Source organism: Trachemys scripta, chromosome 7 (assembly GCF_013100865.1).
Source record: "Trachemys scripta elegans isolate TJP31775 chromosome 7, CAS_Tse_1.0, whole genome shotgun sequence".
Classification (NCBI taxonomy): domain Eukaryota; kingdom Metazoa; phylum Chordata; order Testudines; family Emydidae; genus Trachemys; species Trachemys scripta.
The window spans coordinates 23,808,194-23,830,484 of record NC_048304.1 but is presented as its reverse complement, the minus strand read 5'-3'; the positions used below and the strand labels follow the sequence as shown (position 1 = coordinate 23,830,484).

The 22,291-nt window shown below is 55.2% G+C and overlaps 1 protein-coding gene across 3 annotated transcripts in view; it reads left to right on the top strand.

Moving 5' to 3' along the window:
• CELSR3 (cadherin EGF LAG seven-pass G-type receptor 3) overlaps nucleotides 1-18,282 on the top strand; it is a 68,654-nt gene extending 50,372 nt beyond the window's left edge. For 2 of the 3 annotated variants that reach the window (XM_034776506.1, XM_034776505.1), the window contains 17 exons: nucleotides 213-396; nucleotides 1,561-1,710; nucleotides 2,487-2,655; nucleotides 3,127-3,294; nucleotides 3,808-3,934; nucleotides 4,314-4,520; nucleotides 6,104-6,278; nucleotides 7,416-7,528; nucleotides 7,974-8,053; nucleotides 8,960-9,086; nucleotides 12,199-12,312; nucleotides 13,302-13,438; nucleotides 13,943-14,049; nucleotides 14,496-14,669; nucleotides 15,136-15,336; nucleotides 15,980-17,099; nucleotides 17,802-18,282. In XM_034776506.1, the coding sequence (XP_034632397.1) occupies nucleotides 213-396; nucleotides 1,561-1,710; nucleotides 2,487-2,655; nucleotides 3,127-3,294; nucleotides 3,808-3,934; nucleotides 4,314-4,520; nucleotides 6,104-6,278; nucleotides 7,416-7,528; nucleotides 7,974-8,053; nucleotides 8,960-9,086; nucleotides 12,199-12,312; nucleotides 13,302-13,438; nucleotides 13,943-14,049; nucleotides 14,496-14,669; nucleotides 15,136-15,336; nucleotides 15,980-17,099; nucleotides 17,802-17,829 (3,381 nt within the window). In that variant the 3' untranslated portion in view covers nucleotides 17,830-18,282. Of the gene's footprint in view, nucleotides 1-212; nucleotides 397-1,560; nucleotides 1,711-2,486; nucleotides 2,656-3,126; nucleotides 3,295-3,807; nucleotides 3,935-4,313; nucleotides 4,521-6,103; nucleotides 6,279-7,415; nucleotides 7,529-7,973; nucleotides 8,054-8,959; nucleotides 9,087-12,198; nucleotides 12,313-13,301; nucleotides 13,439-13,942; nucleotides 14,050-14,495; nucleotides 14,670-15,135; nucleotides 15,337-15,979; nucleotides 17,100-17,801 lie in introns of those variants that run through there. The other variant, XM_034776507.1, reaches the window with a different exon arrangement.
• The last annotated feature ends 4,009 nt before the right edge of the window (nucleotides 18,283-22,291 follow it).

Here is a 22,291-nt window from a genome sequence, read left to right as displayed (position 1 = left end):
TTGAGTGAGGGAACCCTTCCCACTACAGCGAAGGGTGAGAGCGTGGGATCGTCTCCCAGTGGTGCGACGCTCAGCTCCGAGAACACCCCGTCCCCCTTCTTTCCTGACTCACCTGCAGCAGGCAGGGAGGTCACGGAGAGAGGAGGCTTAGAAGATTTCAAAGAAAGGCCTTTTACCTTCAAGCCCGCTGAAGACTCTCTCTCTGTCTGCAGAACCTGCTGAAGGCAGGCAGCTCGGTGCTGGCCCTAGAGAACCAGGAGCACTGGGACATGCTGCTGCAGAGCGAACACGGCAGCATGGGGCTGATGGAGCAGCTGAGAGAGTACACGGGCACACTCGCCAGCAACATGAAACTCACCTACCTAAATCCCGTTGGCGTGGTAACCCCCAACATCAGTGAGTAGGCAGCAGGCTGGAAGCATTGCCAGGAGGGCGATGGCGCAAGGCATGCAGCTCTGACACCACACCTCAGAGAGTTACAACGGGCACAAATGCTAATCTGAGGCCATGCTCCAGCTGTGATTATCAGCTGAGGAGGGTGCAGCAGGTCAGCTGTTGGATGGGAGGTCCCCAGAAAAGGCTGGAGTGCTGCAGAAAGTGGTGGTCTTTCCTCTGAGTCAGCTGAGACTTGGGGTGCTGTGCTTCTGGAGGGGATCTAAAGCTGAACTCCCAGCCCCCATCCCTTCGGGTCATGAAAGCTCCCATTGCTCTTTGTGAGAGTCACGGTGTTACCCGCTCTGTCCTGGCCAAATCGCAGTGGTAGCAATTCCATTCCAGTTTATTTCCCCAGCAGTGTCAGCTAAAGAAGTTATTCCTCGCTGCCCTGAACACTCCCCCAAGGGAGCCGCAAGCCAGTAGGTGGCTTTGGGATGGTGATTCTACCACAGTAAAGCTGCTGCCTCTGTGTTATTCCCAGTCTTCCATAAATCCTTTAGGAAAGGATCCACTGACCACAACCTTCTACAACTCCTCCTAAGTGCTAACCCTGCAGAAGGGGCCAGCATACCCTTGGCTACCTGCTGTTATCTCGCTGAGGGTTTGCCATGGGGTTCTGATGACTAGAAGGCTGACTGGTTCCACTCTCCCCAAACTCACATGTGGATTTGGGATGTGCATCCATAGGTGGTTCTCTCACATGGAGCTGGGTCTCTCACATGGTCCCATTAAGGAGCATATGTACAGGAGGGCACATGTGCCTTTTATAGTCCCCACATCAAGGCCCAGCAAACTCAGTGAGTGTATTGCTCCTGAAAGTGGGCACAGATAGAGCTAGCGAGTACAGACGGGAGCTGGACATCCTTCTCACTCCCCACAGCATTGCTCCCTCCCTCCGCTTTGCAAGTACAGATGTGACTGGGCATTTACAAGTGACTGGGCTGAGCCCATCACACTACACTCCTGACCTCAGGCACATTTGAATGGGTTACTCCAAAGATAGAAGCAAACATGTTAACCCAGGCACGCTGAGCCCATCCCGTTGCAACGCTGTCCAACCAGAGTAACGACCCTGCGCCCTGAGCTGTCCCAGGCCCCTGATTCCTCTGTCTCCTCCCCACACAGTGCTCAGCATTGACCGCATGGAGAACAACACCCACGTCCGGCGGCGCTATCCCCGCTACCACAGCAGCCTTTTCCAGGGGCAGGCCATGTGGGACCCACACACCCACGTGGTGCTCCCACTTTCGGTGCTTACACCCCCCAAAGTGGAAGGTAAGTGACTGGCTGCCCTGAGCTCAAGGGAATGACCATGGTGTACTGGCTGCCTCCCCAGCAGGCTCTGTTGGGCCTCTCTTCACGCCCTGCACCATATTCAGTACCATCTGCCCAAGGGACAAGCACTGCATGCAGGGTAGCGGGTGGGGGGACATGCAACTGCCAGAACTCCAGCCTGGGCTGTCTCCTGGGTCAGTCAGAGATTCCTCTGCCCCAGGACCTCAGAGACCAACTGTGTGTCTTACCCAAAAGGCTCCTGGCACCTTTTTCGGGCCGAGAGGAGAGAGCCCCTCACTTCCTGGGCTGGGAGGGAGCATCCCATTGGTGCTGTGACCTCCGGGCCCGCAGGAGCTGGGAGCCTGCTGTGCCCTTGCAGGGGGTGTCTGGAATTGCTTCCTGGCGATCTCTGGGAATAGCACCGAGTGCTGGCCTCGGGAGGCCCTCTCTGGCCTTGGTGGGGAGGCTGCCATGATGCAGGGACCCTGCAGGCGGTATCCATGTCTTAGATGCCTCCCATAATGGCCATGGACCTCTCTGGGCTCCTCACTGCAGCCCCAGCAAAGATGAATGGGACTTTGTACAACTTCCTTCCCAAGAGACACCGCTGTGTCCCTTATGTAGTGCCCAGCACTGGTACGTGGCTCATGAGCCATGGCCACGGAGATGGTCAGTGGCACCAGGCATTTCCTTCCCCCTGGCTCTATGCTCTGCCTCAGAACAAGACAAGACACCGTTGTTACAGGCCCCTTTTCTGACCCAAGCTCTGCCCACAGCAGCCCCCACGCCCATGAGCAGGGAAGTGAACGACACAGTGGAGAGCTCCTCCCCAAAGCTGACCCTCCCGGAGCCCGAGCCTGCCGTCACCATCATCATCCTCATCATCTACCGCACCTTGGGGGGGCTGCTGCCAGCTCGCTACCAGGTGGATCGCCGCAGTCTCAGGTACTGGCCGCTACATGTTTGTCACCCTGCCGGGACATGCGCTCTCTACAGAGAAGGCGGCAAGCAACTGGGTACTGCCAGCCATGCAGGGTCTGGGGTGCGGGGCTTTTCAGCGTTTCAGCCTGGCTCATCTGACTGCTGCCTAGTGGCCTGTGTGGAGGCTGGGGGCTCTGTTCAAAGCTGGTATCTGCAACACTGAAACCACTCTCACAACTGGTCCTGCTTGGCCCCTGTGTTGGCAGCCTTCTAAGAGGCCAAGGCCTAGATGGACCACAGAGGATGAACTGCTCTCTCCCCATGGCCTAAGGCAGGGCTGAGGCTGGGTGGGCAGCGTGCAGCCTGTCTTGTGGAGGCGGATGTGTTTCAGGCTGTCCGTCCAGCCCTTGTCAGCCCCCTGGCATTCTCTGACAAGGGTCTGACCGGTTGGGCGGCTGATGGGCTCAGTGACGAGACCCTTGTCAACTCTTGCAGACTGCCCAAGAATCCCGTCATGAACTCCCCCATAGTGAGCGTGTCCGTGTTCAGCAACCACACCTTCGTCCAGGGCACTCTGGACACGCCCCTGGTGCTGGAGTTCCGCCTGCTGGAGACGGCCAACCGGAGCAAGCCCCTCTGTGTCCAGTGGAATCATTCCAGCCAGTAAGTGCCCAGCCTGTCTGCGCCACGCTCCAGGCCAAGATTCTCACTAGCCCCGGGGCCATTCCCTGCTGCTGCTTTCAAGAGGTTTAGTAAAAGAAACTGGAGACGTTAACTAGTTCCCTGACTCTCCTGAACCGTCCTTGCCGCTGTGTGCTGGGGGCGGAACTCTGTCACATAGCCCCCTTGCTAGGGACAGGTGGGAGATCACCAGGGAGGGTGGAACTGGCCCACCAAGGTGCTGCCTTCTGGCACATTGCACTGTCCCTACTGCTGAGGGCAGAGGTCACCAACTTCAGGCAGCATTGAGTAGATGCTTCAACATCTGAACATGGAAACATCCTGTTACATCCTGCCACCTTAGGAGGAGTAGCGAACTGTCCAGGCAGCAAAAGGACCTCTGATCAGGCTGATGCTCCTCACCTATGCACCCCCGGACCCCCAGGGCCTGACAGAAGATGTGATTTTTGAAGGCCTATTCCTTTGAGATTGCTCTGTGTTCTCTTGCGGCTGCAGGACTGACCCTTCCGGCTTCTGGACAGCAAGGGACTGTGATCTTGTGTTCAGAAACACCACGCATGTGCGCTGCCAGTGTTCCCAGTTTGGCACCTTTGGGGTGCTGATGGATAGCTCCCACCGAGAGGTAACCTTACCTCTGCAGAGGCGGGAGGAAGGGGAGGAAGGAGCGGGAAGGCTGCGGGGAGGGGAGGCCGGAAGCACCAGTGGTGAAAACCAGAACAAGAGGATGTATTTCCATGAGGTTATTCTGGGCACACCGTGGACAAGTAGCAGAACGGAGCAGCCCCTGATGTGGTGGGGACCATGATCTAAACGCACCAGAACGTTCAGGGTAGAACTCTGGGTTACACAGGTGCAGACAGTGCCCACTGCAGAAATGTAGCAGAAAATCCCAGGCTGCTTCTCCCATCTAATTCCCAGCCAGAGGGAGAGACCTTTGAAGCCGACACATGCTCATGCTTTCTTGCCTGATTCTGCCTTTTGTCTTTGGTTTCCATCTGCAGCAGCTGGAGGGTGACCTGGAGACCCTGGCCATTGTCACCTATTCCTTGGTTTCTCTTTCTCTCGTGGCCTTGCTGCTGACCTTCTCCTTCCTGACATGTCTGAAAGGCCTCAAGTCCAACACCCGGGGCATCCACTCCAACATATCTGTCACCCTCTTCTTCTCCGAGCTGCTCTTCCTCTTGGGAATCAACCGCACTGAAAATCAGGTAAGGGGAGGAGGAAACAGTCCTGAGTGCAGCTGGGTGGGATGGCGTCATAGAATCATAGAATATCAGAGTTGAAAGGACCTCAGGAGGTCATCTAGTCCAACCCCCTGCTCAAAGCAGGACCAATCCCCAACTAAATCATCCCAGCCAGGGCTTTGTCAAGCCTGACCTTAAAAACTTCTAAGGAAGGAGATTCCACCACCTCCCTAGGTAACCCATTCCAGTGCTTCACCACCCTCCTCGTGAAAAAGTTTTTCCTAATATCCAACCTAAACCTCCCCCACTGCAACTTGAGACCGTTACTCCTTGTTCTATCATCTGCTACCACTGAGAACCGTCTAGATCCATCCTCTTTGGAACCCCCTTTCAGGTAGTTGAAAGCAGCTATCAAATCCCCCCTCATTCTTCTCTTCTGCAGCCTAAACAATCCCAGTTCCCTCAGCCTCTCCTCATAAGTCATGTGCTCTAGCCCCCTAATCATTTTTGTTGCCCTCCGCTGGACTCTTTCCAATTTTTCCACATCCTTCTTGTAGTGTGAGGCCCAAAACTGGACACAGTATTCCAGACTGGACACAGTACTCCAGTCATCAGACTGGGAGAAACCTAGAGGGTAGGAAGGAGGCCCAGGGGAACAGAACTGTTGGGTGAATGCAGCAGGAGTGTAAATGCTTTGCTAGTTTAGTCTCCAGTGTTTCATATTTGACCTAGTTTGAATGGTGGCCCTATAAGTATTGCATAAAGCAACCTGAGCGCTGGAATCATCCTGCAGGATGCAACCTCCCAGGTTCATTGGGATGTATAGGGGAAGAGTGGGAGATTCCCCCAGGGAGAAATCTTCCCCCTAAATTCTCTTTTCGATGTAATCCAATCTTTTCTTTCTAGGTTTCATACCATGCTCCTCACCATGGAATCCCCGCCCCTTTTAGGGCCCTGGCACCAGCCATAGCGTTGGGTCATGGTGCCAACTCTCAGACACAGGGCGGTTGGTTGTGACTTAGGACAGGCTGTTGCTAATCAGGAGAGGCCCATGTCTGATGGGATGATGAGCTCTCACTCCTGGAGGCTGTAGTGCATCCAGCTCAGAAGTGAGGTGACTACTGGAGAGTCTCCTGTAGCACCAATGGAACAGCTTCTGCATCTGAGCTAGGTCTTTGGTTCAAGCCCCAGAAGTGACAGAGTGTTCCCCACATCCCTGAAGAACAGAAGGCATCACTCAAACCACCTACCCAATGGATATCGACATGTGTGTCGGAGAGGGACATGAGCAGGGTTATGAGGCTGCTTGGTTCGGATGTGGGCTCTTTGGGGTGGGTCATTCCAGGGTTTATTACTGACTGTGGACCCAGACTTCTAGCCCCTTTCTAGGAGGTTGGGAATCAGCAGCTTAGGTCAGGGGCATGCAACAGAGGTACAGGACTCCCACAAGCCAGCTCCCTGCCGTGTGTCGAGCAGAATGGGGATGTCAGAAATGCTCTGGGAGTGACTCTGCTGCAGCAAGGGAGATTGCCAGGCAAGGGAGGGCCTTTCCCCTTCCCCAGCTGCAGGGGCTGTCCACTCTTTGAGTGGTGATTTGCTCCTTTCAGTTCCTCTGCACTGTGATTGCCATCCTGCTGCACTACTTCTTCCTCTCCACCTTCGCCTGGCTCTTCGTGCAGGGCCTCCACATCTATCGCATGCAGACCGAAGCCCGCAACATCAACTTCGGAGCCATGAGGTTCTATTATGCCATTGGCTGGGGGGTGTCTGCCATCATCACCGGTAGGTACCGCACGCTGGGCAAAGGTGCTTGGGAAGACAGGTCCCCGCTCTGAGGGAGGGAGGAAATGGATAAAGCTTGCTACAACATGGAAACTGCTTGGCCTTGGGTGATGCCAAAGGCATTGGCCTCAGAAACCCCCTTTGGTCAATGCCAGCTGCGGAAGGAACAGTAAATGGGCCTCAGAGCTTGTCTCCTTTCTGATTCCATGAGCATTGTCCAGCCTGAGTGTCTGGTGGGGGAACGGGTGTGGAGGGGATGTATGTGCATGTCTGTGGGCATCCATATTTGCCACTGTGTGTGTGTTTGTGCTGTATGGGTCTAGCCAGGAGCAACACCGCCAACAGATTCTAGACCATGGAGATACAGTCAGTGAGCTACAATATGGTGCAGGAGTTATCTAGACACAAGGCAGTGATGAAGACACTATGCATTTATACCACTCCTAGTGTTTGACATGGTAGATACCACAGCAGAGGGTGCACTGTAGTTTTCTGGTGTGAAATGTCCGTGGGGCCTAGAGGCCAGGGTCTGACTCTTTCAGAAGAACCTACAAGGCTTCTCACCCTTTTTGGCCTGATGTCCATGAAGCTCCTGCCCTTCTAGGAGTCATAGCATGAGATGCAAATGTTCTTTGGCAATTCATCTCGATCCATTTCCCAAGGTTCATCACCACTGGGGGCATGTGTTCCTGGCAGCAAATGCCCTGCTGTGAGGCTCTGCTGAGGTGGACATCTCGAGGCATAGGACACAGACCTCACAAAGCAGGAGAGACAGCTTAGCCATTGCTAGATATTTCCATTGCTATGGCAACTTGGCCAGAGGCACTGGCAGGAACCGAGGGGAAGGAGGAGCACTGGACGGGGAGTAAGTAGACATGGGTTCTGTCCCTGGTTCTGCCCCAGCTCTCTGTTACGGCCTGGGGCAAGTCATTTCTCCTCTGTATCGCAGTCTTCCCCATCTGTAAATGAGGACAATGATACTGCTCTCCAAGGAGCGTTTTGAGGCTGCATTGACCAATGTTTGGTCTCTGCTTTGAGATCCTCTGGTGGAAGAGGCCATAGTGGAAGTGCAAAGTGACTCCACTGTCTCCTAGGTGGCTGTGTCATGGAATTGACCTTTCCCTTTTCTCCCCCCAGGACTGGCCGTTGGCTTGGACCCAGAGGGCTATGGGAACCCAGATTTCTGCTGGATTTCTATCCACGATAAGCTGGTCTGGAGCTTTGCAGGCCCCATTACTGTCGTCATTGTGGTAAACTCCTCTCGTGTTTATATCGTGTCCTGGCCCACCCCCCATGTCCTCCCCTTCTTTGTACTCCATGTGTCTGCTGCCCTTGCCTTCTGCTTACCTTCCCCTGGTTTATGATGCCTCTTCCTCTTCTCATTGCTTTCCCTCCTCCATTTATATTTCCTCTATCCCTTGAGCTTTGCTCCTTTCTCCTGTGCTCTCTTCCTCCCCCGGGGCTTCCTTTCTTGTCACACATCCCCAAGCCCAGGCAGCAGTATGTAGCCCAGAGAAGTGGGCCTTGTGTAGAGCAGACACAGGAGGAGGTGGATGAGCCCGGGTCTGCACAGAGTTCAGCTTCCCAGATACAGGAGCTTGTGGAGGCACATGATCGAGACGGCAGGACTGGAGAGAGAGAGAGCCTCAGTGTAGGAGCAACAGAGCAGCTTCTAACCACTCTCTGTGCTTTCAGATGAACGGGGTGATGTTCCTGCTGGTGGCCAAGATGTCATGTTCCCCAGGCCAGAAGGAGACCAAGAAGAAATCAGTTCTGTGAGTATTGATTGGCCAGGATCCCAGTGGAGGGTCTGCTGCTCTGATCCCTGGCACAAGTATCTGAACTTCTCTCCCTTCCCCACAAGCCATCCCCTTCTCCATCACTGTCAAAATCTGCCTGGCCTCCCTGTTGCCCGGATTCAGCCTTGAAGTCGCCTTCCATTACTGCTTCTGTTGCCAATATCAGTCACTTATGTAACATCCGTCCTTTCCTCTTATCCCCACTCCCACAGCCTCTTCCTGTCAGGCCCCCACATCTCACCTTATTCCTCTCCAGTCTGTCCATCTGCCCTCTGCTGAAAGGTGCTTCCTCTCCCATTGCTCTGCCCATGTAAGTCCCCTGCTCAAACCCTATCACTGGCTCCCCTGCAGCTGCCATTTCCATTCCTGCTTCCTGTCCTTGTATCCAGGGCTCTGTTCCCGCCTCCATCTCAGTGCTTGTTTCTCTTTCTCCCACTCTTTCCAGCCCTTCTAAATGCCCCTTTTGCATCTTCTCCGCTCGTGCCTTCACTGCTTTCTTCCAAGCCATCCCTTAAGGCTCCCCTGAGCCCAACTGGTCACCCTGGGGATACTGTGTCTGACTGTCCTGTCTGTCTCATCCAGAAGAGAAGTTCCTTGGGGCTGGGGTTGTGTTTTCCTACGTGCTTTGTCAGTACTCAGCTCGTAGTGATCTGTCCAGACTGGGTGTGGGCCCACGAGCTGGAGACGTGCTGCAGGGAGTGTATTGTCCCACTACGGTGCTGGCGCGTGGTGTGGGGAGTTGATGGCTCAGGACAGGAGTGTACTTCCCCTCTGTCTCTGTCTCTGAGTGATAGACTGTAGATTAACAAGAGATTCTAACCTCTGCGTCCCTGTCTTTGTGTGTGTATCTGTCTGTCTCGCTCTCTCTCTCTCTCTCTCCAGCATGACGCTGCGAAGCTCCTTTGTTCTGCTTCTAGTTATTAGCACTACCTGGCTCTTTGGCCTCTTGGCTGTCAACAACAGTGTCCTGGCTTTCCACTACCTCCACACTGTCCTCTGCAGTCTCCAGGTAACTCTCCATCCAGCCTGCCGGTCGGGAGGCCAAGCAGGAGCTCTGCCCTTCCCCTCAGGGGAGCATCTCTCACTGGTGCCTTTGGACAAGGAACAGTGATGGGAAAATTTAAACAATGGAAAGGCAGGTTAAAGGGAAACCAGACAGAAAAGACAGACAAGAGGAGGGCAGGAAAGATGGGAAACAGTGAGCTGGGGTCTGGTGGCACCCACTCTGCAGCATTCCCCTGTGCTTCCTCCAGCTCCTCCATGCTACCCTCTCCAGCCCCCCTGTGCTCAGCTCCATGGCCCAGCCCGGTTCTGGAGCCTTCCTGGAGCTCCCTGCTCTCCAGCTCCCCCGTGCTCAGCTCTATGGCCCAGCCCGGCCCTGGAGCCTTCCTGGAGCTCCCTGCTCTCCAGCTCCCCTGTGCTCAGCTCTATGGCCCAGCCCAGCCCTGGAGCTCCCCAGCTCTCCAGCTCCCACGTGCATTCCTCCCCAGCTCAGACCTGCCTTGCAGTACTACAGCAGCTCCCATGTTTTATTCTTTCCACTTCAAGCACTGCTGTACACTGAGCTTTTACTCAGCAAGCAGGTTTATCTTAGGAAAGCAACACAAAACAGATTCTTCCAAACATCTCAAATCCCCACCTGCTGATGGGCTCTGCCACTCACACACGTGCATGTGCACACACTGACTACACCTGCTGATGGGCTCTGCCACTCACACGCATGTGCATGTGCACACACTGACTACACCTTCTGATGGGCTCTGCCACTCACACGCATGTGCATGCACACACACACTGACACACCTTCTGATGGGCTCTGCCACTCACATGCATGTGGATGTGCACACACTGACTACACCTGCCGATGGGCTCTGCCACTCACATGCATGTGGATGTGCACACACTGACTACACCTGCCGATGGGCTCTGCCACTCACCCACATGTGCATGCACACACACACTGACACACCTGTTGATGGGCTCTGCCACTCACACGCATGTGCATGTGCACACACTGACTACACCTGCTAATGGGCTCTGCCACTCATCCACATGTGCATGCACACACACACTGATACACCTGATGGGCTCTGCCACTCACACGCATGTGGATGTGCACACACTGACTATACCTGCTGATGGGCTCTGCCACTCACACGCATGTGCATGCGCACACACACTGACTATACCTGCTGATGGGCTCTGCCACTCACCCACATGTGCATGCACACACACACACTGACACACCTTCTGATGGGCTTGCTCTCTCTCATGTGCACACACACACACTAGCTGTTCATTCGTCTCTGGTATGCATGGCACAGAGACAAGCTGAGGTTGGTGCACACTTCAAACACATGGCAGACACTAACCCCTCAGCACCTCGAGCTTCCCCCTGGCCAGTCACCCTGGGTTTGGCTCTCAAGAGCTGTCCCACTGAGCCTCCCTTCGTTAGGAGCATTACACAGACAGAGGTGTTCCCTTAGAGCAGCTGCCCTCCAGCAGTGACTGTGCCCTTCCGTTCGGTCACTCTCCTTCTCTGTTCACTGATCCCCCGGACATTCTGGCTTCCTTTAGCTAAAGCCCTGTGCTGGCCCTGGAGCTCCTGATTTCAGGCACCCTCCTGCTGCTCCGCTCACTCATGTGCTGACTGCTCCCTCTAGTGGTCATTGTCCATGTTCGCCTTCTAATTCTGTAGCCTAGCTCAGTGGTTTTCAACCTTTTTTTTATCTGTGAACCCCTAAAAAATGTCGAATGGAGGTGAGGACCCCTTTGGAAATCTCAGACCGTCTGTGAACCCCCAGGAGTCTGCAGACCACAGGTTGAAAACCACTATTCTATGGTAACGACCACCTTTCGTGGACCCCTTAGACATAGGCTAAAACCACTGCTGTAGAGGAACAGAGACCTGCTGCACCAAGAAGAGACTTCAGTTGTAAGCCCAAATGAGTTGGTTATGATGATTTAATGATGTCCATTCTGAGGCAGCCCTGCTCTGGGAGAATAATGACCATCTTCAGAGGAGTTTTCTGCTGTCATAAAATGGAGCAGCAAAGAGTTGGGCCTGTGTTTGAAGTGGATGCACAAGGGCTGCTGGGAACTGCATGCAGGGGAAAGCTAACAGCCACCAGCACCCACTGTTGGAGCTACCCCTTCCCCCATCCTAAGCTTTCTCTGTATAGCCAGTTATCCCCCATCACCTCCAAAGCCAAGGCCTGCTAAGCTCCTCGCTGTCACTGTGACACTGGCACCGCTGTCAGGGCCTTCAGACTGCTCCCTAGTCACTGCACAGCACAGAATCGGAGCTGCCCAGACAACCCCAGGTTCAGTTTTCCTCTTCCACTTACCCCATCACCCTTGGGCAGCCACTCTCCTCTCTCCCCATCCATGCCACTGGGCCCAGGAGCTTGCAGCAAGCAGGCCCTCCTTGTAAGTCTCTGGTGGCCCAGAGAGCAGCTAGACCAATCTTGTGAGACCAAGCTCCTAGCACTGAGTCATTGTGCTGGCTGGAGCCTATTCATGTTAGTAACTGTCTGTAGCCCAAAGCTCTGTCAGTCTCCAGCAATTCTACCCCAGAGCAGACACGCTGGTTCCTGGGGGAAGAAACTGGTTTAACCACTGCTGGGCCTCATGCATCAGGTGGGATAGCATGGCAGGCCCTTGTTCCCCTCCCCTTCCCCCAGAGACCCACAATGAATTTGGCCAGCAGGAAGCACTCTCCAAGGGACAGCTGCTTGTCCCTTCCTCTTCTAGAGGCTAATGGAGTCATGAGTCTGGTGAGCACAGAAATGCCTCCACTCTGTGGCCCTGCTGCCCTATCAGGGGTCTAGATGCAGCACTCTGCACTATGCTGGAGGCCCGGGTGCAGTGCCAGGCAGTGCAATCAAGGAGAGCTGTCTGACTCCGTTAGCACACTCCCGAATGGTCACTGAAACACAAGTAGCTGGATGCAGTGCCAGGCAGTGCGATCGAGGAGAGCTGACTGACCCTGTTAGCACACTCCCAAATGGCCGAAGCCAGCCTTCAGCACTGCCCCATTGCCAGGAAGAGTGGAAGTGTGGGCTCCCGGCTATGCTGCCCTCCCGACTCAGGATCACAGCCTTTCTTCCCCTCCCTCACAGGGCCTGGCCGTGTTGGTTCTGTTCTGCATCCTGAATGAAGAGGTGCAGGAGGCCTGGAAACTGGCCTGTCTTGGCAAGAAGAGTCAGGGCGAGGAGGCAGCTAGATCTGCGCAGGTGGGTGTAGAAGGGCACTGCCCCAGTGAGCGAGCCCAAAGACAAGAGCCTTCTCCGTCCCTGAGCCTGCACTCTGCCTGGGAGGGAATCCCTCCCTGGGCCCACCCCAGTGGCGTAGCCAGGATCTAAGAGCAGGGGGAGCAAACATAAAAAAGGCACCGTCCCCTTGGCTCCTCCTCTGGCCATGCCCCCCTTGGCTCCTCCTCCCGTTGCTCCGCCCCCCCCCCCCCCGCGCGGCCCCCCCGGCCGGTTCCCCCCCCCCCCACTGGCTGCCGGCCGCCATGCTGCGCCCCCCCTTGCTCCTTCGGCCACGGCTTCCAGCCGCCTTGCTGCGACCCCCACTCGCTCGGCCTCCTCCGGCCGCGCCTGCCACCCCGGCCCATTGGCTGCGGGCTGCGCTGCGGGCTGCCCTGCTGCGCCCCCCCCACCCTCGCTCCTCCGGCTGCGGCTGCTGGCCGCACTGCGGGCCGCCCTGTTACACCCCCCCTCGCTCCTCTGGCCGCGCCACCCCTTTCCCATGGCTCCTCTGGCCGTGCTGCCCCCCCTTGCTTGCAGGAGGTCAGTGCCAGTTCGGCAGGCGCGCCGCTTTTTGAAAACGTGCTGAGGGGAAACAGCTGCAACCTACACTACTGGCCCACCGTCCCCACCGAGCATGCAGGTTAACTGGTCCTTGCTATCCTGCTCCAGGAGGTCAGTGGGAAAGACCACAGCCAGACAGCCACTCTGTGGCCAGGTCCTAGTCCCACAGCTCATGTCTGAATTCATGTACTGTCATGTCCCTGGGAGCCCCGTGCCCCACGGGGAGGCTGGTGGGACCCTCGCCAGTGAATGAAGAGAACCCCTTCGCGGTGCTTGAGACTGGAAACTCCTGAACGGACACAGGCCACCCCCGCCCTTTACAGTGTTGGGCTGGGGCAGGGAGAGAATCTCGAGACCCAGCTGCTGCAGAGTCTTTCTAACAGATTCTCCATGTGTCTCTTCCTCGCCAGGGCCCCAACGCCTATAACAACACAGCCCTGTTTGAGGAGAGCGGCCTCATTCGCATCACCCTGGGGGCTTCCACCATCTCCTCAGTCAGCAGCGTGCGCTCAGCCCGCACCCATTCCAGCCAGAGGGGCTATCTCAGGTAGGAAGCAGCCAGAGTGGGAGGTATCTGGCTGGCCGCTGGCCCACACGGCCACAGCTGAGAAACTACAGACGTGGAGCGGGATGGGAGTGGGGCCTACCATGGAATGGGGAGGCCATTGCCTTCTTCTGGAGAATGCAGGTGTCACCTCCTGGCCCTTCTGGACCATTGCTACCTATGCCTCCTCTGCTATGACCTTCAATCCTGAGACTCCACGCACAGCTCTGCTCTCTTGCATCACTCCTGACCCACTACAGCCCCCTGCTACTCCAGTCCTGAGCTCTCCACACCTCTGCCGGTGCCCCCACTCCTGCCCTGCAGCATTCCTTGCTGTTCCAGTCCCTTCCCCACCCCGCCCCAGGGCTCTGCCCATGTGTTGACCTCTCTGCCAGACACAGATATGATATGGGAGGTGAGAGGCGAGCACTCCGTTACTCCAGGACAGGGACAGATGCTGCCAGGTGAGGAATTGGGGTCTGAGCGTTTTTGCCGTGTGTGTTTCAGAGAGAACGTGATGGCGCGTCAGGGCTCAGCCCTGGATCACAGCCTGCTCGGTCACATCGGCCCCACGGACCTCGATGTGGCCATGTTTCACCGTGATGCAGGGGGAGGTAAGGCTGAGACCCAGCCAGCTTGCCCCCGGGACCTGCCTGTGGACGTGAGAAGGCTCAGTGCTGCCCTAGCAAGTGGCATTTCCCACATTAGTGAGCAGCCTTTGAGGTGATAGTTTCTTGCAGCACCTTTGCACACTGAGCACCTCCCACTCCCAGTAGCCTCACTCCGACTCCTGAGTACGCTCAGCCTGGGGGGAGGAGGGAGTGCCCAGGGTCACTGAACAGTTCCCCCCTTCGGCCAATTAGTTTCCCAGGGTGAAAACAACAGCACAGGCCCCACAGGGTCTGTGTTTTGTGCCAGAGGAGTGCTAGACTGGGGGATATAACCCCGGGACGCTAGCAGGCAAAACCCAGAAACCAAGATTCCTTCCCTCCCTGCCCTGCTCAAAAGCCATCCGATTGCCCCCATCCCCACCACTTCCACCCTGCATGTGCCCTGACAGACCAAGACTCTGACTCAGACAGTGACCTCTCCCTGGATGAGGAGCGCAGCCTTTCCATCCCGTCGTCAGAGAGTGAGGAGAACGTACGCCTCCGGGGCCGGTTCCAGCGCCAGTTCAAACGGGCAGCTCACAGCGAGCGGCTCCTCACCAACCCCACCAGCACCACTCCCAAAGGCAAGTACCATGCGAGAGCCCTGCCACAGGCTGGGGGCCCACCTGGGAGCCACCATGGCTGCCTGGGTCTAAGCAGCTTGGGAGGGAGGGAGCTTGGGGGGACCAAGCTGAAGGTCTCCTCCCACAGGGTGTGTTTCTGATGTAGCTGCTGTCTGATGGGATGCAAGGCCTCCCAAAGGCAAAGCGCTGCTTGGGGGGTCCTAGGAGCAGTCCCTGTTGGCAGGGAGGGGTTAGTACCACCTGGAGATGTGGTGACTCCAGCAGAGGCAGGGAAATCGCCTCATCCCTCCCATCTGCTGGTTCTGCTCCTGCAAGCCCCACAGCACGTTACTGGTGGTCAAGCAGCCCTTGGGACTTTATCCCAGTGAGTGTCATGGCAGGCCCTGCTCTGTTCACAGCTGGGAATAACTCTGATTCCTCTCCCCTCCCCCCCCCCCCCCCGATATGTTGCACTGTTCTTCTCCAGATGTGGATGGCAATGACCTGATGTCCTATTGGCCAGCGCTGGGCGAATGTGAGGTTCACCCCTGCTCTCTGCAGAAATGGGGGTCTGAGCGGAAGCTGGGCTTTGACATCAACAAGGATGCTGCCAACAACAATCAGCCAGATCTGGCCCTGACCAGCGGGGATGAGAACTCCCTCACCCAGACCCAGCGCCAGAGGAAAGGTAACTAGACTCAGAGCAGCCAGCCTAGTTCTCCCTGGGTGGGCACATATCCAGCTGCCAGCCGGCACAGTGTCCCACTGGCTGCACCCCCAGAGTCTCCCCATTCCCCTGCCTGGCACGCCCAGCATCTCCCTGACAGTGCTAGGCTGGCCATCCACCCATAGTCAGAAAGTGGGGCGAGAGCCTGACAGGCTCAGAGAGAGAGAACGTGTAAGGAATGGAGACAAGGGGGAAATTTCCCTTGGCTCAACTAGAACTATAACTTCCCCTACCTGTTGCCGAGGGACAGAATGGGAAGTAGTCTTGGTAATGTCCCCTCTGCTGTTTTAAGCCAAGAGTGCCGCACTCTTACAGGCAAGCCACTCACAGGAGTGGCTTCTCCTCATGTCTAGTAAACTGGGACATGCATCCATTGTGGAGGTGAGGTAGTGCTGGGCCACGGGGTGTTGTGATTTTGAAAGCTTTGCAACATGCAAACAGAGGTGGCGGTTTCCTCCATCCTGGGGCGATCTTGGGGAGGGGCAGGGCCGCCCAAGCTGCCAAGCCAAGTTCTTTGTCCTTGCTTTCTTGCAGATAGCAAGGAGAGTTGTTTGCACTGTCACAGAGATTCTCTTCACTTTCTACTTTGTTTCTGTCTGCACAGGGATTTTGAAGAATCGCCTCCAGTACCCTCCAGCTCTGCAAGGCTTACCATCCGTTGGCAGAATGACCAACGAGCTTTCCTGGTACAAAACATCCACCCTAGGTCACAGGGCTGTTCCTGCTGCCTCTTATGGCAGAATCTACTCTGGTGCAGGTAGCCTCTCTCAGCCAGCGAGCCGGTACTCTTCCCGGGAGCAACTCGACATGCTGATGAGAAGGCAGATGTCCAGAGAACAGCTGAGCAGGAACGACGCGGGGGAATACTTGGAAGCTGTACGCAGCAGGCATGGGTCCAGGGAGGAACTGGACACCATTCTCAACAGGCCTGGATCAAGGGAGCAATTGGATACTATCCCTAGTAGGCATGGGTCTAGAGAAGACTTAGATACATTAGCTTCCAAGCCTGATAAGAAAGATCATGGGAGTACACTACCGAGGAAGCAGGGTTCTAGAGACCATCTAGATACTTTACCCAGTCGATTTGGGTCAAGAGAACTACTAGACTGTGGGCCAGTCAGAGAGGTCTCTAGAGAGTGGCTCAATACTTTGCCTAACAGGCAAGTATCTAGAGATCGAATGGACACTTTACTAAGTCGAGACATTTCTCGAGAACAATTGGACCTGCTTTCAGGAAGACAGCCTTCAAGGGACCAGCTAGCGTTAGCTAGACAAACTTCAAGAGAGCAGTTGGACTTTTTATCCAGAAGATCTAATTCCAGAGAGCATCTGGATACAGTGCCTAGTAGGCAGCCATCACGGGAAAATCTGGAGTTTCTTTCTAGAAGACAGCCATCCAGAGAAAATCTAGAACCACTTTCTAGAAGGCTTCCTTCTAGAGAAAATCTAGAACCTCTGTCTAGGAGACAGCCTTCTAGGGAAAATCTGGAAGCAATCCCTAGCCGACATCCTTCCACTGAGCAATTAGATATCCTTTCTTCCATCCTTGCTTCTTTTAATTCTTCTGTCCTGTCCTCTGTGCAATCCTCCAGTACTCCCTCTGGCCCACAGACCACAGCAACTCCTTCTGCTGTGCAGACTTCCTCAACGCCCTCTGTGCTGTGCCCGTCGCCACCTCTCTCTGCTACATCCCACAGTATCTCTGAGCTATCGCCAGATTCAGAGTAAGTATTTCTCCTTCTCCAGGGCAGCTTTCAGGTCAGTCCAGTCCATGCTGTGAGATAGCCAGAGGATAGTTTGTATCTTCTAGCCACTTAGTTTCCAAACAAACGAAAGAGCAACCGAGTATTACCACCTGGAGTATGGGATCTGAAAGCACAAAGCCTCCTGGTGAAATGGGATCAACTCCCATAGGATGAAACTAGGCCCTAAAAGTACTTACTGGTTGTGACGCTCTGTAGGACCCCGTCACACCGGTGCAATGGCTGGAAGTGCTAACATCGCTAAAGGGGCAGCTGTTCCACGGGGCACCCATGCTCCTCTGGGGCTCAGCATCCGTCCCGGCACACCTGCCGGGTACTGACGGAGGGGAAGTGGCTCTGAGCTATGCTTTTTAGAATGCATGGCAGGGTACAGGTCTGTCTGTTGCCTTCAGCTGTACATGGCACAAGCACTTGGGTGAATGGGTATGGCCAAGGGAAAAGATCTGTATTCTGTTTCTTATATGTGCCTGGCCTGGTCATTGTTCTGGGAGCCACAGCCAGACCCTGCCTCATCGTTAGCATTATTTATTGCACCAGGAGGTGAGCATGATGCTTTCCCAAGCCCCTGGCCAAGCAAGGAGAGCCCAGGGAGCGTCACTTGGGCCTGGGGAGTAAGGCCCCAGAGGCTACATTTGTTAATTTTGTTTCCTTTTCCCCGAGAAGAATAACGAGAAGTGAAGGTCATTCCTGAGGGGCCCGAGCTGCGGCGAGAGCGAAGGAAGAAGCAGGGACGATCACCTGGCCAGACACTTTCAGCAGAGGTTTGGAGTCCCTGGGTGCCAGGCGCCTACAAGGAAAGAACTGATGATGGTGGTCAGAGGCCCAAATCCACCCCGCCCTCCCCACCCATTGGTTCTGGAGAACTCGTGGGGGGAGACGTAGGCAAACCATCTCTGGGAGGAAGGGGTCTCAGGTACCTCTGCACCAGAATGGAGCTGCACTGACCAATCGCCTGCTCAACAGGGCACCCCCAGAGGAGGGGAGAAGTACTACACCATGAGCAAACCCAGGCTGGTGCCGCTGGTTACATATCAAAAGCAAACAGACCGAAATCTTCCTTTCTGAACCATTTCTACACTGTGTGTGTGTGTGTGTGTGTGTGTGTGTGTGTGTGTGTGTGTGTGTGTGTGGGTGTGTGTGTGTGTGTGTGTGTGTGTGTGTGTGAGAGAGAGAGAGAGAGAGAGAGAGAAAGGGAGAGAGAGAGAGGGTGGGGTGGGGGTGGCCGCAGGAGATGGGGCAGGGGAGGGTTTTATACATTTTGTATCTTTGTAATCAGAGAGAAGAGAATTTCTATGGTTATTTTTACGGAATGTTCTGTTCCCGTTGCTGTGATGCTGACAGTGTTTGTCTTGACAGCAACTCCCAGCTGTGACTAGAGGGGCTGCTGCTGGCCTTTCCACAGTGGGGCTGTGCCTGTGGAAGCCCAGATCCCAGTGAGCGGCTTTCTCCAGGCTTTCCTTTGTGTTGTGTCCTGACCTGCAGTAGTCCCTGCTATTCCGGCGGCCCCCGTGCCTCCACAGCCCTGCCAACACCCCTGTCATGCTGCTCCCAGGGCCCGTCCCACTCTCTCCCAGCATCCTTGATTTTCAAGTCCTGCATATACTGTAGCTCATCAATGCATTTCAGTTCTCAGGAGAAGTCTCCTACTGTCTGAGTGCTGAGCAGAGGCTGCCAGTTGTGCCCAGCTGGCCTGAGGTTTTGTGCCGGGTAGAAGCCCATGTTTGTGTTAGAGCTGTGCTGTGTCACACAGCCATTGCTCGAAACAGGGGCAGAGTGGGAAACCTGCTGAGGTCATAGGGTTAGAACACAGGAAGGCAAAGCTGATCTGCAAGATCTCCTGCCGAGTGAAACAAGCTTCTGAGAAGCCTTCCAAAGCAGCGTACACTCTGGGCCTCTCCCCGAGTGTCCATCTCCAAAGGCCCGTGTCCCCAGCAGGCCCCTCTCAGCAGGGAGGATGGAGGAGAACACTGATTTTTTTAGCCACCATCACATGTGCAGTGTCCTCTTTTTTCCCTAGTATTAACTGGAGCAAACCCCCTCCTTCCTCACGTCCCCAGGAGCCTCAGAGTTAGAGGCTGGCTCAGGGAGAGAGGATAGACACCACTCTCCATAGGAGCTAGACCTGGGTGCTCTGCAGGGTAGTGGGGAGATTTCTCCTGTGCTGTCTCCAAGAGTGGGCAATTCCCCAAGTCCCGGGTTAGCACCAAGTGGCCCAAGGGGAGGAGCTCTGAGATGGTCCCAGCCAGCCAGGGAGCATGGCTGGAGGGCACTGGCCAGGGCACCATTGTTGCAATAGAGGAGCAGCCTCTTATCTCCATTTTACACGCCAGTCCCTAGCACACAGGAGCCAGCATCTCCCTTGGCCTGTGCTGCAGGCTGCGCTTCTGTCAGGCACAGATTCCAGTAATAGGGTCGTAGTGAGCCTATACCCAGACCGCTCCATGTGCATGTCCACACATGTGCACCCCTCTCCGCCGACCCAACGCTCCCCTGGCAGCAGTGACAGCTGCCCTGTCTGCTGCAAAGGCCCACAGCTCAGAATGGCCTGAATGTCGAGAGGGAGAGAGCAGCTGTTTTCAACACACTGTAGTTTGACATTTAAGCCACCCTGATGGCTTATCCTTCCTCCCCACATCAAAGGGGCTGGGGACTTTGATTATCCCAAGGAGTCCCTCATGAGCCCTGTCATTTTATATGCTGGATTTGTGCTTATTGAACCCGACATGAAAATGGAAGTAAAAGAAAGTTTGCCGACCCCCCCACAACCCTCTTTAACTGGTGTACTGCTGCTGTTTTCCCCAGAGGCACAGGCATTACCTCCCCCTGCCATGGGCGACAGCCTGTGCCTGGCTATACCCTCTCAACCACCAATGCAGTCCATTTTGATTGTCAAAAGCAACGTGTTTGCTAAAGTGAGTGTGGGGTGTTATCTGTCTCTCTCTCCAGGCTGCAGCCCTCAGTGGCCTCGTGTGTCTTGCTCTGGTTATCACCCACTTACAGAGTAATGACACCCTATTTACTGCCTTATTACCATAAAACACTAGCGTAATGTTGACTCAAATTATGTAATGTTTACACAAGGAAAGTTTTTCCAGTGATTGTGCAAACAGGATGGAAGGTGGTTTGCATCCTCTGAGATCTGGCCGCCCTGGTGCTGCCCATGCCACCACCAGCAGGAGCCTTGGAAATGTTAATGGTGATTAAAAACTGTATTCTCAAATACGCTCCACGGTTGGCAGCTAGTGCAAAGGGCCTCGTGACCTTCCAGCCTGCGGCCTGAGCAAAGTGTGCGCAGGAGGAGGAGAACCTCTGCCTTGGAAGCGATTGATCAAATCTGCCTCGCGGCCCGGGTCTGACGTGAGCAAGGCCCTTTAGGAGTGGAGGAAACTCCCCGCACCCGCCCAGGTTGTATTGCCCACCGCAGCATTGCAGCTCACGCATTCACTCTCCTCGACTGGCCGTGGAGACTAGGGCAGCATGCTGCAGCCCCCAGAGATGGGCGGGTGGGCAAGAGGGTTACACATACCTACTTGTTTACAGAAATGAAGCTCTAACGTGCAGTGGAGCAGAAAGCACAGGCCACAATATTGGCCTTCTGTCTTGAAAGAGCAGGTTCTGACAACGCTGGGGAATGCAGACTCCCCATCTGTGCTGGTCACCCTGTGGCACCTTCTCAGCGCCATGTTCCTTTCAGGAAAGATCTTGTTTACACTGTTTTTTCAGGCTGTATATAACCAGGACCTAGAGCTCTGTTTGTTACACTGATTTCTACAACTGCTTCTTCAAATGCTGTTTGTACCTTCCATCCTGTTGTGAGTCCATGGGGATCTGTGCTACTTCTTATCACCAAAAAGCTGGTTGGATTGGCGTGTAATTGGGTTGTGAATGGAACGCGATTTTCGGTGGAATTGTTTTTCTGGAGGGGTTGGTTGGATGAATGGTTTGTTTACACTCAAGGAGCATTAGTTCAGTGAGGGATGGCTGTGGGAGATCACAACTCTGTGTTCAGGAGAGGCAGGTGCCAATATAGCTCTGGGCTGGCGCTAGCTGATATGGGCGGGGCCGTTTGATTCTGAGACCACAGCCATTAACCCTTAGAATGCTGCTGCTTTCCAGCCTGCCACCCAGGTGAACGCTGGTGGGGGGCTATATCGGCACCCTCCGAAAGCTCCCGGGGAAACATCCATGCAGAGCTTTCCACGCTGGCTGCACTGCTGAGTGAACACAGCCCCCGCCTTCAGCCCTGTCCAACACTAGCCAGCTTGCGACTTTGGGGAGAAGGGCAAGATCCTGCTCAGGCCCGCAGGTGCCTCCCTCTGACTCTTTGTAAATGACAGGAATTCACACAACTGCCAAATGGTGAGCTAGTGACATGTGCCAAAAAAAAAAAAAAAGAGAGAGAGAGAGAGAGAGCAGCAACGATATTAGCCTTGTGCCAGGCCTTGCTGGCCTTTCCTGTGCCACTACAACCTGCTGCCTTGCAGCTCAGAATGTTCTGGGGTGGGGAGACCCCCCTCCATCTTTGGAAGCTGTGCTTAGCTCGTGACTCTGCGGATTGTACTGCTGTGGCCTCGACTGTGGAGCGCATCCTCTGGGGGGTTGGTTGTCTCCTCTCCTTTGCCCAGTTTGTTGGCAGGGAGTGGAGAGGCCCACGGGCTCCGTCCCTGGCCGTGTAAAATTGTACCATGAAAGCCCCAGATTTGAAAATAAAATTCTATAAAACAGTCCTAGGCTCCCTCCTGCGTCTCTCTCTGCTCCGGAGTTCAGTTCGTTCCGTCGCTATAGCCACCTACAGCACAGGAGCCCAGCGCGCTGCAGACTGTCCACAAACAGCACCGTTGTGACCAGCTTTATCCTGCATGGAGGGCAGCAGCATACTGAACACTGGAGGGGGGAAGGGGAATATTTAAGCAAGGATGCGGGTGGGAAAGCCCAGCTCTGGAGAAATGCGCCAGGCTCTTTAATAACAGTGCAGAGGAGATGGGCACATAGGGTTGAAGGTCTGACCCAAAAGACCCATGTACCATACAGTGCATGGACCTCAGCTAATCTCCCTGGGGAGCAGGGAGGGCTGAGCTGCCACTCTGACCAGCTGGCATAGAGTCTGGGCCCCACTTAAAAGGGCACCATGCAAAAGAAGGGCAGGTGGGAGC